The sequence below is a fragment of the Habropoda laboriosa genome, unplaced genomic scaffold (genome assembly GCF_001263275.1).
Source record: "Habropoda laboriosa isolate 0110345459 unplaced genomic scaffold, ASM126327v1 scaffold36, whole genome shotgun sequence".
Lineage (NCBI taxonomy): Eukaryota > Metazoa > Arthropoda > Insecta > Hymenoptera > Apidae > Habropoda > Habropoda laboriosa.
The window spans coordinates 1021437-1035003 of record NW_017100155.1 but is presented as its reverse complement, the minus strand read 5'-3'; the positions used below and the strand labels follow the sequence as shown (position 1 = coordinate 1035003).

At 40.7% G+C, this 13567-nt stretch overlaps 1 protein-coding gene across 1 annotated transcript in view; it reads right to left on the bottom strand.

The window, feature by feature from the left end:
* The window catches only part of LOC108576140 (mucin-19-like), a 78780-nt gene that overhangs the window by 4047 nt on the left and 61166 nt on the right, over positions 1-13567 (bottom strand). Inside the window, exons 8-15 of the mRNA XM_017939077.1 lie at positions 11531-12041; positions 8208-11431; positions 4853-5026; positions 4656-4736; positions 4073-4252; positions 2978-3439; positions 2683-2751; positions 441-1224 (exon numbers count right to left, since the gene is read on the bottom strand). Of these exons, the coding sequence (XP_017794566.1) occupies positions 441-1224; positions 2683-2751; positions 2978-3439; positions 4073-4252; positions 4656-4736; positions 4853-5026; positions 8208-11431; positions 11531-12041 (5485 nt within the window). The remainder of the gene's footprint in view (positions 1-440; positions 1225-2682; positions 2752-2977; positions 3440-4072; positions 4253-4655; positions 4737-4852; positions 5027-8207; positions 11432-11530; positions 12042-13567) is intronic.

Genomic DNA, 13567 nt, shown 5'->3' with positions numbered 1-13567 from the left:
AATTTTTAATCCTAAAATTTTCCTCTGCTAAATTTTCAATCCTAAAATTCTTTCTCTACTAGATTTTCAACCCTAAAATTTTCCTCTACTAAACTTTCAATCTTAAAATTCTTTCTCTACTAGATTTTCAACCCTAAAATTTTCCTCTACTAAACTTTCAATCTTAAAATTCTTTCTCTACTAGATTTTCAACCCTAAAATTTTCCTCTACTAAACTTTCAATCTTAAAATTCTTTCTCTACTAGATTTTCAACCCTAAAATTTTCCTCTGCTAAATTTTCAATCCTAAAATTCTTTCTCTACTAGATTTTCAACCCTAAAACTTTCCTCTGCTAAATTTTCAATTCTAAAACCTCTCCTCTACAAAATTTTCAATCCTAAAAATTTTCAATCCCAAAATTTTCCCTCTACCAAACCTTCAATCCCAAAATCTCAATCACCTTGTTGAACAGCGCGCAGGAGCTCAAGCAGGAACTTAGCATCATCCTCAGGAGAGTAAGTCGACGTCGCCACGTTGGTCGACCTCGGGCTCGGATTATTCAACAACCCCAATTTACTCGTGGATGTCGAAATCGGCGTAGTCGCCGACTTCTCGTTCTTCGCGATCGTTTTAGGTGTATTAACACGAATCTTCGAAATATCCACAGATTTTACAGTCGTACTACCAGGACTACCAACAGTTGTCTCTGATTTCACCGGAATTTGAATTGGTTTCGGCGTAATGTTGACAGATTTCTGCGTGGTTTTCACCGTTTTAGCTTTGACAGGCTTCGGAGTAGTCGACGGTCCGAACAGAGTTTGCCACAGAAGTCCGGCAAAGCCTAATGGTGCTTGAGTGGTGGTTCTAGGTCGCGAAGTAGTAGCTGGTCTAGCAGCGACAGTTACAGGAGCCTTGGTAGTACTTATCAGGGTTGTTCTCTCCGTGGTAGACGCAGAAGCTGTGCTTATTTCCACGTCTCTCTTCGTCGTGGTGGTTGTAACTGGTTTCCAGGTCACTTGCTCAGGTGTCGAACTGCTTATTAATGATTTTTGACTGGTGGTCGGCTGCTCTCCTGACTTCCACGTGGGCACAGACGCGGTCGACGATGGAGATAAATCGATCACTATAGGCTCCGAAGGAGATCTCGTCGAGGGTTCGAAGATCGAATTCGGAGATTCGTTCTGGACATTGATGGCTTTTGGCGATCGAGTTGGTCCCGGATTGCTCAGTGCTAATGACAAGATCTGGAACAAAAAAACACGAAAAAATAACAATTAAAAGGAATCACATCAAATTTAAGTACACACAAAACCTCTTAAAAATAGATGCAATTAACGATACAACGAATATTATAAATTGCTTTCACATTACTTGCACGTAAAGTCCACTCTTATCTAATAAAACTTTAATTCAAGTTCCTCGTAAAAATACTTCTTATCGAGACACCCTGTATATACATAAAATATAAAAAGCTCGATACTCGTAAATACGCGCGGCGTTTTATCCGCATTGATTGAATCTCAAACGCACTATTGAGATTAGCATGCCAAAGTGAATGCCACTGGGAAAAAAGCTCGCGCGTTAACATTAATCAAGCCTGAAAAACTAAATTGCTTCTGTAAAACATTCTCTCTCTCTCTCCTCTGTTCACTCTATCAATTTACAGAAATCCTCTGTTATTAAATACGATCCTATTACGCTAAATCCTTCCTAACGAACGAAATATCATCTCGCCAACAATTATCTACTTTTTCGTTTGTTTCAGGAAGACGATCAACTTCCCTCGATATCGAACGTTACCTCACACGACCTAACGCGTGAAACGCGTTTAATCCTATTACAGTAATGCCCGTAGATTTACGCGGATCAGAGCTACCCGTCTACGATGGAGCGTTATCGAGAGATGACATATCGGAGAGAACTGTTGCGCGGAATAGAGAAGGCCGTTGGCAAGGTTGTTCCAGTCCATTCACCGTGACTGGTCGATCATATACGATTGCGATCGTCGTAGATCCGTCATTATGTCTCTCTGAGAAGGGCGTGACTAAAGATAATCTCCGATCTACCGAATTTTTCTTCTCGCGTGACTCGCGTCGCTGCGATTTTATTTATGAAGCCGTGCAGAAACACGAGAAAGGAGTTTAGTCGAGGAGAAGAAAAGAAGAAAAAGAAACGAACGCAGCAGCTTCCAGAGCTCGATCGCATTAGAAACGGAATACAGTTCGTAGCGCGGAGTTGTGCAAAGGAGTGAAAGGATCGTTTTAGCGTTCCACAAGTACACAGAGCTGTTTCTCGGTTTTCACGTCGCAGATCCAACGATAATTGCATCCAGTTTTCGCGTTATTGATTCGATAATAGCCGCGTACTTTTCCCCTGTACTTTGGATTTTTCACAAAAACGACAACATTGTGCGTAATAGCGGGATAAATTATCGAATAAACTGTCTCCATGCAATTTAGACATTTACATATACGCGGAGTCTATCCTGGAGTAGAATATATCGATGAGTTCCTTTCAATTCGCGGTTCTTTTCTTTTTTGTAGATTTTGTTTTTACGTTTCAAGACGAAAGAAACTGGTTCAGATGGAAAACTGCGCGTATTTAAATAGCGCGCATCTTGGTTGATAAAATGCTAATTAAACGAGTGTATGGGGTTTTTCTAGAGGAAAGGTGGAAGAATATATACGTGATAAGACACTTACCTTATTCGCTAGGAGCTGCTCGACTTGCGTAAGCGACTTTTGCGTAGTATCTCGTGAATTACTCTGCAACTGTGCGAATGAAAAAGGTGCATTTGAATGAAACCGGGAGAAATATTGTACGATAAGAGAGTGTGATAAATTTGTACGTAGATTATATCTCTGTAATAATCAATTTGTCAGAAATATCTATCGGAGATTCAATTTTACGTAACATATCTCGCACATCTATCAAAGTAACAATTAGAAAAATATGTATGCAACGTGTTCTCACTTTAGTGACAAACAATCTACTTACCAATGAATTCAGAAAGGCCAAATCGTCGAACGTAGTACCGAAAGCATTTTGTTGTACGTTCAACAAATTCTGTTGCGCGTTGAACGAAGTGGTTTCTGGAGCTAGTGTTGGTTGCGGAGTGGTTGTTGTTTGTTGTACAAGATTTGCTCTTTGTCCAGTTGTTGTAGGTTGTGGAACTGTGGTGGGCGCTGTTGTTGTGGTTGTTGGGGCCATTGTAGTTGTGGTTGTTGTTCTTGGTGCTATTGTTGTGGTTGTAGTTGGTGCCATTGTTGTGGTCGTAGAGGTAGTTGTAGTAGTGGGTGCTGAAGTTGTTGGTGGAGGTGCAGCAGTTGTAGTTGTTGGTGGACGAGGCGGAATGGTTCCCACATTTCCCCTTGGAACACCAATCGCGCTGGAAAATGGAGTGAAAACTTCGACGAACGGGTTGATCGGTCGTGTCAAGATTGGGCCTGACGAATCGTCCTGAAAAACGGAAACATTTATTCAATTTTAGTGCTAATAATGTATTTATTTTACAGCAATCATTGAATATAGTGAAATTAATATATTTTTTACTTATTAAAACATTGTAGGAAGCTAGGAAAAAATTTGAGGATCAAGCGGGAATCGAACCCGCGACCATAGGTTTGGCAAGCTGGGACTCTATGCGCGTAGCCAAATCACCCTTGTATTTTCTTACTGTTATTGCTCCTTTTGAAGAGTGTAGAGGATACATTATTAATTTTTTTATATAAAGTAGATCAATCTTTTCAGTTACAACATGTGATTCCCTTTTTGCAGAATTACCATGTATTTCCACTATTTTTTAATATATATTACAGAATATATATGGAACAGAGAATAATGCAAATCAGAGTGTCGATAAGAAAGAATGATAAAATAGTTTAATAATAGAGTAAAAGTTATGTTTTGGTGGTTTTTTTAAAAGAATGATACACATGTTGTTTACACATAAGTGAAAGTATGGTTACACATAAAGTGAAATTAATAAAAATTTCAGCATTATAGTAAGGATGGGGTGAGAGAAGCTTTTTAAGCTCTACAGCTAATTTCGAACAGCAGTGATTTAAGGGATAGAGTCCAGTGAATACAGACCAGCGTGTTCGATGCCACTGAAGCTGTTATTACCGGCGAGGAGGTAGTAATGCCGAAGATTTGGTCCAAAGGATCCCTCCATGGGAAACCAGGCGGAGCTGTGACTTGACCTCCTGACTGACTGTTCAAGAGATTTTCAAACGATGGTACGGTCGGTGATAGACCCTCGTTTGCAGCGCTCTAAATCAAACATTTCATCCAACATTTGCATATTTCGAAAATTTCGAAAAGTTGTAATTCACGAACTAAATTTAAGAATTATATTTCATATCGAAAAAAATTTCCCTCGAAGAATACTTTATCTACAAAATGTTTAAAAATTGCTCAGTTAAAATTCATTGTTTCTGAAATATCTAATAATACTCAATCTTACAAAATTTCTTCAATTCTCAAAAAATTACCCAAAATTGAATCCAGCAATGGTATATCTAAAATTTCATACTGAAAAGGCAATCTTCTTCTAATTACCACAAAGTTCTGCATCGAAACTCAAAGTATAGCGAGAAAACTTAAAAAAAAAAAAAAAAAGAAAGAAAAGTAGAAAGAAAAATGTGTACAACTTGTTGCACTTCGTTTAACTTACAGCTACTGAATTTATATTCACACTGAGAACGCGCGGGTTAGCGGTGGAAGCTCCATCAGTCCAATAATTGACGAACTTGTCCTGAAACATTCGACGTTGCTCTTTTTTTTTCCCCCCTTGCAGAGATATGTTGCAGCGCTGAAAGAATCAGCCGCGGCGTCGTTGTAAATCATGTTCTGTCTCTCTTGCTTTCTTACCTGTCCGATGTACACGGAGCTGCGTTGACCTCCGGCCTCTTTCGTCCTGGTGGCCTCGTCCCTCTCTCGATCTTGGACGATACGACCGCCCTGCGAAACGGTCGGCGGTCGACCGGTACTTACTATCGGCGTCACCGACGCTGTCCCCATTTGCGTATTCTGCATGGCATTGCTCTAAACAATGCGAAATTGTACGGGGTTTTTTTAAACGGCCTTGTAAGTGGAGTTACATCTTAACGACGATACGTAAGATCGTCCAACGGTGAAAGTTTAATCGGTCGTTTTGATGTACATATTTTGCGAAAGTAGAAGAAGCGGAGTAACGAGCTTTTCTTCAGCGAGTCTCTCTTTGAATATTCTTTTATTTCTTAGGGAAGAATTGTCGATGTATTAGGTTGGTGCAAATGAATTTGGATTTTTCTACAGGTGAAATTGGCGGGTTGATGTCAGAAAATTTTATGACTTTTATAAATTTCATAAATTTTCCTCTATTAAACTCTCAATCCTAAAATTGTCCTCTACTAAACTCTCAATTCTAAAATTGTCCTCTACTAAACTCTCAATTCTAAAATTGTCCTCTACTAAACTCTCAATTCTAAAATTGTCCTCTACTAAACTCTCAATTCTAAAATTGTCCTCTACTAAACTCTCAATTCTAAAATTGTCCTCTACTAAACTCTCAATTCTAAAATTGTCCTCTACTAAACTCTCAATTCTAAAATTGTCCTCTACTAAACTCTCAATCCTAAAATTGTCCTCTACGAAACTTTCAATCCTAAAATTGTCCTCTACTAAACTTTCAATCCTAAAATTGTCCTCTGCTAAACTTTCAATCCTAAAATTTTCCTCTACTAAACTTTCAATCCTAAAATTGTCCTCTACTAAACTTTCAATCCTAAAATTGTCCTCTACTAAACTCTCAATCCTAAAATTGTCCTCTACTAAACTTTCAATCCTAAAATTGTCCTCTACTAAACTTTCAATCCTAAAATTGTCCTCTACTAAACTTTCAATCCTAAAATTGTCCTCTACTAAACTTTCAATCCTAAAATTGTCCTCTACTAAACTTTCAATCCTAAAATTGTCCTCTACTAAACTTTCAATCCTAAAATTGTCCTCTACTAAACTTTCAATCCTAAAATTGTCCTCTACTAAACTTTCAATCCTAAAATTGTCCTCTACTATTTAAAATATTTCCTCTACTAAATTTTAAATTTCATAAATTTTATAAATTTTTATACACAATAGTCAAGAAGAAGGAATTTGCTGTGGTACACGTGTATTGAATAAGAAAAAAATTTATAACACAATTGGATGGACATTGTTGTCTGACGTGATGAATAATCAGGATATTCGCGTAATTTTTTTGTAAAAGTTTAATCCTGGAAAAATTGCGGTGAATACTGCTGAAAATATAAATTTAGCATTTGAAGAAGATTATGTAAATGTTGGGACACTTCAACGTTGGCGTGCAAAATTCAAGATTGATGACTTTCAATGAAAATGAGCTAACTAAGAGGAATGATGATAACATTTAAAGAAAAATTATTGAAAATAATCCACGATAAAGAATATTAAATTTTTATACACTAAACCATTTTTTTAATAAATAAATTATTCCCAAATGAAGACACTGTATAAGTAGCATTGAAAGAATTTTTAAATTCAAAGACTAACGATTTTTATAAATATGAAATAACGAAGTTAATTAATCGTTGAGAAAAGTGTATAAAATCGTGTGGAAATTATTTTTTTGAAGAAAAACAATATACCTAAAATTTCATTAAAAAAAGAAGACGTTTCACGTGCACCAACCTAATAATTCCATTTTTTTTTTTTTAAGTGACGAACAATCGATTAATATTTCACCATACTCGATGGGCCACTCTAAATCGATCGTTGAGCATTGATGATGAATGATAATGAAAAATTTCTCGAATCCTTTACCGAAGAGTTTATCGAATACCGTTTATTCCTCTCTGTTTCATTTTCATTATTTTTTATTTCCTCTGTTTTTCATTTTCCTCTTTAATATACGCTCGACGTATGTACTTCAAATATAAAATTGAAATCTGAAGTATTGAAAAATATTCTATAGTGGCAAAGTAATGATACAAAATGTACCTTAAATTTGATTAAAGATTTAGTGCAATTCAAAAAGTGCGCGGTGCATGAAAATAACAAAAACATGCGAAAAACATACAACAATTATTTACAAATTTACAGTGAAATTTCTATGTACATCTCTCCGATAAAAAAAAATTAAAATGTTTCATCTCGAGAAAATACGCTGCAGTTGGCATTTGATAAATTCTTTTTCTTCCACGAAGACGCGATAAGAAAAAAGAAATTGTACAGTAAGAAAATAATCTGTATAGTACCATTAATCAACAAGAAATTGGAAAATTAGTCTACTACCAAACAGTCTACTTCAACAAAACCAAAGCGTTAAACAGGAAGCAAATACAATGTGTCATTGAGAGCATAAAAATTATTAAAGCAACGATCTAAATAAATATCTACATATATACTAATGAAATGAATAACTAAAATAAATATCATTAAAAAAATGAAAAAGAAAATTAATTACATTTGTAAATTGTAACTATAAATCCATTTGACAACAGAACATAAATACTCGTTAATTTTGTAACTGTAGATTATGCGTTACGATGTGAATATTAAATAATAATAAATATTACAAGATTAGTGTACAATGATAATGTCTCCCATATTTTTACTAATAAATATTATCTACAAAGTTACGTTCAATAATTTAATACAATATTTATCTACACCTAAAATTTGAGAAGTTCCAGAAATTCGAGATATTCCAGAAATTTGAGAAGTTCCAGAAACTTGAGAAATTCCAGAAACTTAAGAAATTTGAGATATTTCGGAAATTTGAGAAATTCCAGACACTTAAGAAATTTGAGAAATTCCAAAAATTTGAGAAACTTGAGAAATTTCAAGAAAAGAACTGCAGCAAAAATCATACAAACCTCAATCTAAATAACTTCCCCAAACTATATACACTACTTTCTAAAACAAATAAAAAAAAAAAAAAAAAAACAACTAAAACTTATCGAATGTCCCAATAGCAAAGTATCCTACAAATGACGAGCATTTACATCCCAAAACAGAAGAACATAAAATCCTTCATCCTGCCGCAACATTTTATGCATCAATGACACAATAATCATCCTCTAAGAACAGCCAGAAAATAAAAAGAACAAGTAACAAGTGAATTGATAGAACAGACACGACGACCCGTTCTCTATCGAATCGATCTCTCGCGCGTACGCAACGTCTAACGCGATCGATGATGATGATCGACAGGTGGAATAAGAGATACCATTTCGTTGGTGCTCGGGACGCTAGCAGGGGTACCAAGTGGCCCCGTGTTATCGGGTCCACCTCCATTAGGGCCGACGATCGCGTTACCAGTAAGGCCAAGATCAACGGTGCTGGGACTTTGGACGTTTCTCATCGGTTCAGCGACGGGTCTACCATTATTACTGTATACCGGGCCTTGATACTGATTGTAAGTGCCTTGGTTAGCCTGGTTATAATACGGTCTGGGTGGTGGCCTGTTAGTGGTAGTGGAAGTGCTAAGTGAGAACACAACCTCGACCGGGTTCCTAGGTGGATCCGGTATAATCGTTCCATTCGGGAATTTCCGGACCAGCCTGCCATCCGGGAAGATACCGAATATCACGTACGGGCTGTTCACGTTCCTAGCGTCGATCAGGTTGTCCTCTGGTCGCTTCCGAACGATAGTTTTGTTCGGATATATTCCGTATACCAGGTAGTCTCGTAGAGGAGCTCTGGTGGTAGAGCTCAAGCTGAAGCGTGGAGCAGGTGTCAGTCTACTGGTACCGAAACGACCTACGTAAGGCGTCGTAGTTGTCTGAATAGTAGACGGTCTAGTTGGCACGGTTGTTCCACTTGTAGTTTGCGTGGACACAGTTGTAGTTTCGGTAGTGTCGTTCATCGTAGCCTGTCCAGTAGTCGTCGACACTGTGCTCGTGCTCTCCGTAGTCGTCTCGGTGGACACGAGATTATCAGCTATATCGTCGCTGGTGACAGGTATCGGAACAGTTGTTTCCGTCACAGGTGTAACAGTGACGACGTCCGATCTCGCCGACAGTGTTGGCGTCTGTGGTGTCGACGTAACTCCGTCAGGAACGCGTCCTATAGCAGTCGTCGTCGTCTCAGTCGTTGTCGTGGTCGTTGCTGTCGTCGTCTCGACCGAAGATGAAGTGGTTGTGACGAGGGAAGAGTCGGGAGGCGATGAAGTGGAGGATTGTCGGGACGATGACGGGTTGTTGGTCGTGGAGGTGTCTGTGATCATGGGTGTAGTGATCTCGGTCGTTTGGCCGTTTCCTGAACCTGCCGTCCCTTGGGCGGTTGACGATGACGTATCCTGGAAACGGGCAATCATTGGAGTATCGTTCTCGAGGTTCGGGCTTGTTTGGGGGAGAGTTGTCGTTTCTCTGGGCGGATTAGTACTGGTTTCCACGACAGGCTCTGTGGTCGTCGTTAGCGGGGACTGGTTAGTAGTGGACCCAGTGACATCCAGCGACGTAATGGTTGTAATTGACGGTGTGACGGTTGTGGTAGCTTGAAGGATTTCGTTACCAACGGTTTCTGTGGTCAGGAGTGCTAATTGTGTCGTGGACTCCGTTGTTTGGTTAGTATCCACGTTAACATTCGCTCGGTCAACCAGGTTCACGGGTGACGACGTGGTGCTTTGTTCGGTGTTCGTTTCGAGGGATGCCGATGTCGTGGTGGAGATTGTATTTACAGAGGAAGATGTGGTTGGATTAGTGCTGGTGTCGGTCACAAGCTGTGCTGTTACAGTTGTGGGATTGGTTAATAACACAGTGGTTCCAGCGGATTCGGTGACACTTTCTGTGGTTGATTCAGAAGCTGTATCAGGCTTTGTCGTTGTGATCGTGTTAGATTGGGACAATTCGAACGTGTTAGTGGTTAGCTCGAAATTCACGGCTGGTGTCGTTTCCGAGCTTTGTGTGACGATGGTTGTCTGTGACTGAGTCGTTGTGTCGAGGCTAGTGTCGGTAGTGAACGATGTCCTATCTGATAGGGTGACCTGTGGCCCGATTTCTGTCGTAAACGAGGAAGTTGTCGATTCTACGTTATCAGCGAGGGATCCTAAAGCTAACGACGTGCTTTCAGTGGCCTCCACGCTTTGTATCTCGTTCTCGGACACGTTACTTCCAACAGTTGACGTATCTGTCGAATTGTCCGAAGATACAGCGGTAGTTCGGTCGGTAGAGTCCACCTCGTTCAGCGAAGGATCAACCGAGAGGGTAGAAAACTCTGGCGTAGCTACCGAGGCGGTTGTCGATTCTACGTTTTCCGTGGTTACTCCCGGGTTAACGGACGACGTCTCGGTAGCCTGAGTCGTGCTCAACACATCGTTTTTCGTGAAATTTCCTAATCTAGACGTGAGGTTCGAATTTCGACCGGGTGCAATTTGCTCGGTGCCGTTTATCTCTTCCGAAAGGAGTGTCTTGGCAATGGACATTAACTCTGACAGCAGGGTATCGTTGGTAGAGGCAACTGTCGACGAGGTGGTTACGCTAAAATCGTCTACGGTCGTCGTTTGATCAGTGTTCGATACTGTCTGAGAGTCTTGTGTGCTTGTTTCTGTTGCTGGTGTTGTGGTTGTGAATGCGTTTACATCGTCCTGCGTGTCGGCTTCTCGAGTAGGTGACGCGGTAGTAATTAAACCTACTGCGCTCTCCGTAGTCACATCTTCAGTCGTTCTCGACTGATCCGTAACGACGGACGACAAAGTGGTCGTAGTTCCCGAATCTCCTCGATCGGTCGTCGTCCCCTCCCTCAACTGTGACAAAGCCTCCAAGCTATTATTACTACTCGAGTCCGGTATCACGTTCGATATCTCGGTCGCGGAGGACACCGTCGTGGTGGAATCTTGACCGGGTGGTACCGTGGTCGTCGGCAGAGACGCTTGCAATCGGGACAGTATATCTTGCGCGAAGTCTATCAACCTATTGCGAATCGTCGACGTAGGAATCACTGTAGTTGTTTCCACGTCGATCATGTTACTCGACATCGCCTCGGTCGTAGGAACGTTCGTCGAGCTAGCTTCGGTCGTCTGACTGGCAGTCGTGTCGGAGAACGGTATAGTGTTGCTCTCTGGATTCTCGGACGTATCGACAGTTGGAGCGTCGCTGACGCTGGTTGTCGAAGCAGTGGTCGCCTCTGCGGAGCTCTGCGAAGACGTTTCTAACCTCTGTGCCGCTTCTGTACTTTGCGCGTCGTCACTGCTGGTCGTAGACCTTGCAGCCTCGTCGATCTCGGTGCTGCTACCTTCAGTTGTTGAACTGGTAGTCGTAGGAACATCAGTCGAAGAACTTACTACTCTCTGACTCGCAGAACTGTTGTCTATTCGTGAAGAAGTTCGAACGTCTTCCAAGTTACCGATCGTGGTCGCTTCTGTAGCTCTCGCAAGCGACTCTGTGCTGGTCTGTTCCGTCACAGACGTGGAATCGGCGTTGGTGGACGTTTGTTCCGAGGCGGAGGTCGTAACTGTGGAAGGTTGCTCGGTACTGGAGGGCGATTCTGTACTCGTGGAAGGTTGCTCGGTACTGGAGGGCGATTCTGTACTCGTGGAAGGTTGCTCGGTACTGGAGGGCGATTCTGTACTCGTGGAAGGTTGCTCGGTACTGGAGGGCGATTCTGTACTCGTGGAAGGTTGCTCGGTACTGGAGGGCGATTCTGTGCTGGTGGAAGGTTGTTCGGTACTAGAGGACGATTCTGTACTCGTGAGAACCGGCTCGGTGGTCGAGGGGGTTTCAGGGGCTGCTGCGGTTACCGCGGCTAGGGTCGAGTTCTCCGTTTCCTCGGCTAATCTCGGGGTGAGTGTGCTGTCCTGAGTAGTGTTCGCGGTGGTGTCTGGGGTCCGCGGGCCGATGCTCGCTACAGAGGGGCTTGTGGTGTCATTGTTAGGTTTATCGCCGGTGGCATTCGCGACAGCGGCGTTAGAGTCTACCTTGGGGACCACGCCGGCCTGCTGCGAGCTCGAGTTTCCCTGTAACTGTTCGTTCCTGATGCTGGCCGACTCGAGCGCGTGGTAAAGGGTCAAGAATCTCGGCTCGCCAGGGCTCGAGACGTCGATCGGCGGCGCCGAACCGGAGTTCTAGAAACAGAAATTTCGTGCGTGCTGGGTGGTGCTGTACATCGTGAGAACTCGGTGCCGAGTGGAGAGAGTATACAACAGGTGACACATTCTATGAACAGTTTCTACGTTGCATCGAGGTACACTTACCGTTGGTGTATTTACAATTTCGGAGGATCGATCAGGTACGCGATGTTCGTTCTTTAGGAGAGATAGAAAAGAGGTTCGTGACAAAGTTACGGTTTCGATCGATTTTCTGTAGTGATTAATTGATCGCATAATTGAGTGAGCATACACCATCTCTTGGTAGAAGTATGAACTAGGTAAGGAAGAGAAGAAACCGAGGTTGTTTTACTACAACGAGAAACACGGGTATTAGTTAGAGTAGCTGTGAGCGAGAAACGAGTTTCTACGGGCGAAGGATCGCTGGTATAGGCGATAGAGAGGCTGGTTGCCCGCTCACTTTGATTTTTTCCCCTTTTCATCGGGATTTCTCACAGCTGTTGATCCTCTCTCACAGAGGTCTCCAGTTATGTGTCTTTAACTGCGTGCAACTGGAATAACGTGAAATTGGAATTTCGTTCGGAAGGAACTTCAATTTTTATTTGTATCGAAGTAGATCGAATTTGAAAAATTTGAATAAATTCGAGAGCAACAGGTGTTCGATGGTATTTAGAGAGTTTTCGAGACGTTAAGGGGTAATTGAGATTGTGAAAAATGAGGTCTAGGTTGGTCACGAGAAAAAGTAAATTTGTAAGTTTGTCTTTCCCTGTCCTTTTTTTTCTTCTCTCGTATTGAATACGATCCACCCACATGTCCCAGATACCATTGAGATCGTTTTAACGCGCACATGTTACGCGGCATCCAATTTACTTTCACTCGTTACCGCCACGAACACCGTGAAACGTACGAAAATTTACCTATGTAATCGGAATGCGCTCGTATTAGAAAGTAAAGTGTCTCTCGTTACGTCGAATGCAAATAAAACATTGATTCGATTGAAGCATAGTCACGTTATGTTTATTCAATTTACACAATGTTTGTAGACATGAACGAGAAGAATGTGTTCGTTGAAGACGTTGGAATTGAATAAACCGACTTATACTATGTAAATACTATAATAATGGATTTATGCGGGTGTTACAGTCTCGTTTAATTCTGATTTTCGGATACTTGGTAGTCTTGTTTGTTAGACGTATCTCCTAAAATAATGCAACTTAAATATTAAAAATCTTTTCTTTCTTAACAAATCTTTATATTTTCAAATGTTTCACTGCAAAAGTACACTGAAATTGCTATCTACTCTTATCAAAAAATGCATGGAGTGCAAAGGGTTAAGAATGGATTTTAAAATTTTTGTGATTTGACAAGTTTATCAATTCTTAAGAATAGATTTTAAAATTTTTGTGTTTTAAGAAAATTTGTCAATTCTTGAGAATGGAATTGATAAAAGAATGGATTTTAAAATTTTTGTGATTTGACAAATTTATCAATTCTTAAGAATAGATTTTGAAATTTTTGTGTTTTGACAAATTTATCAATTCTTG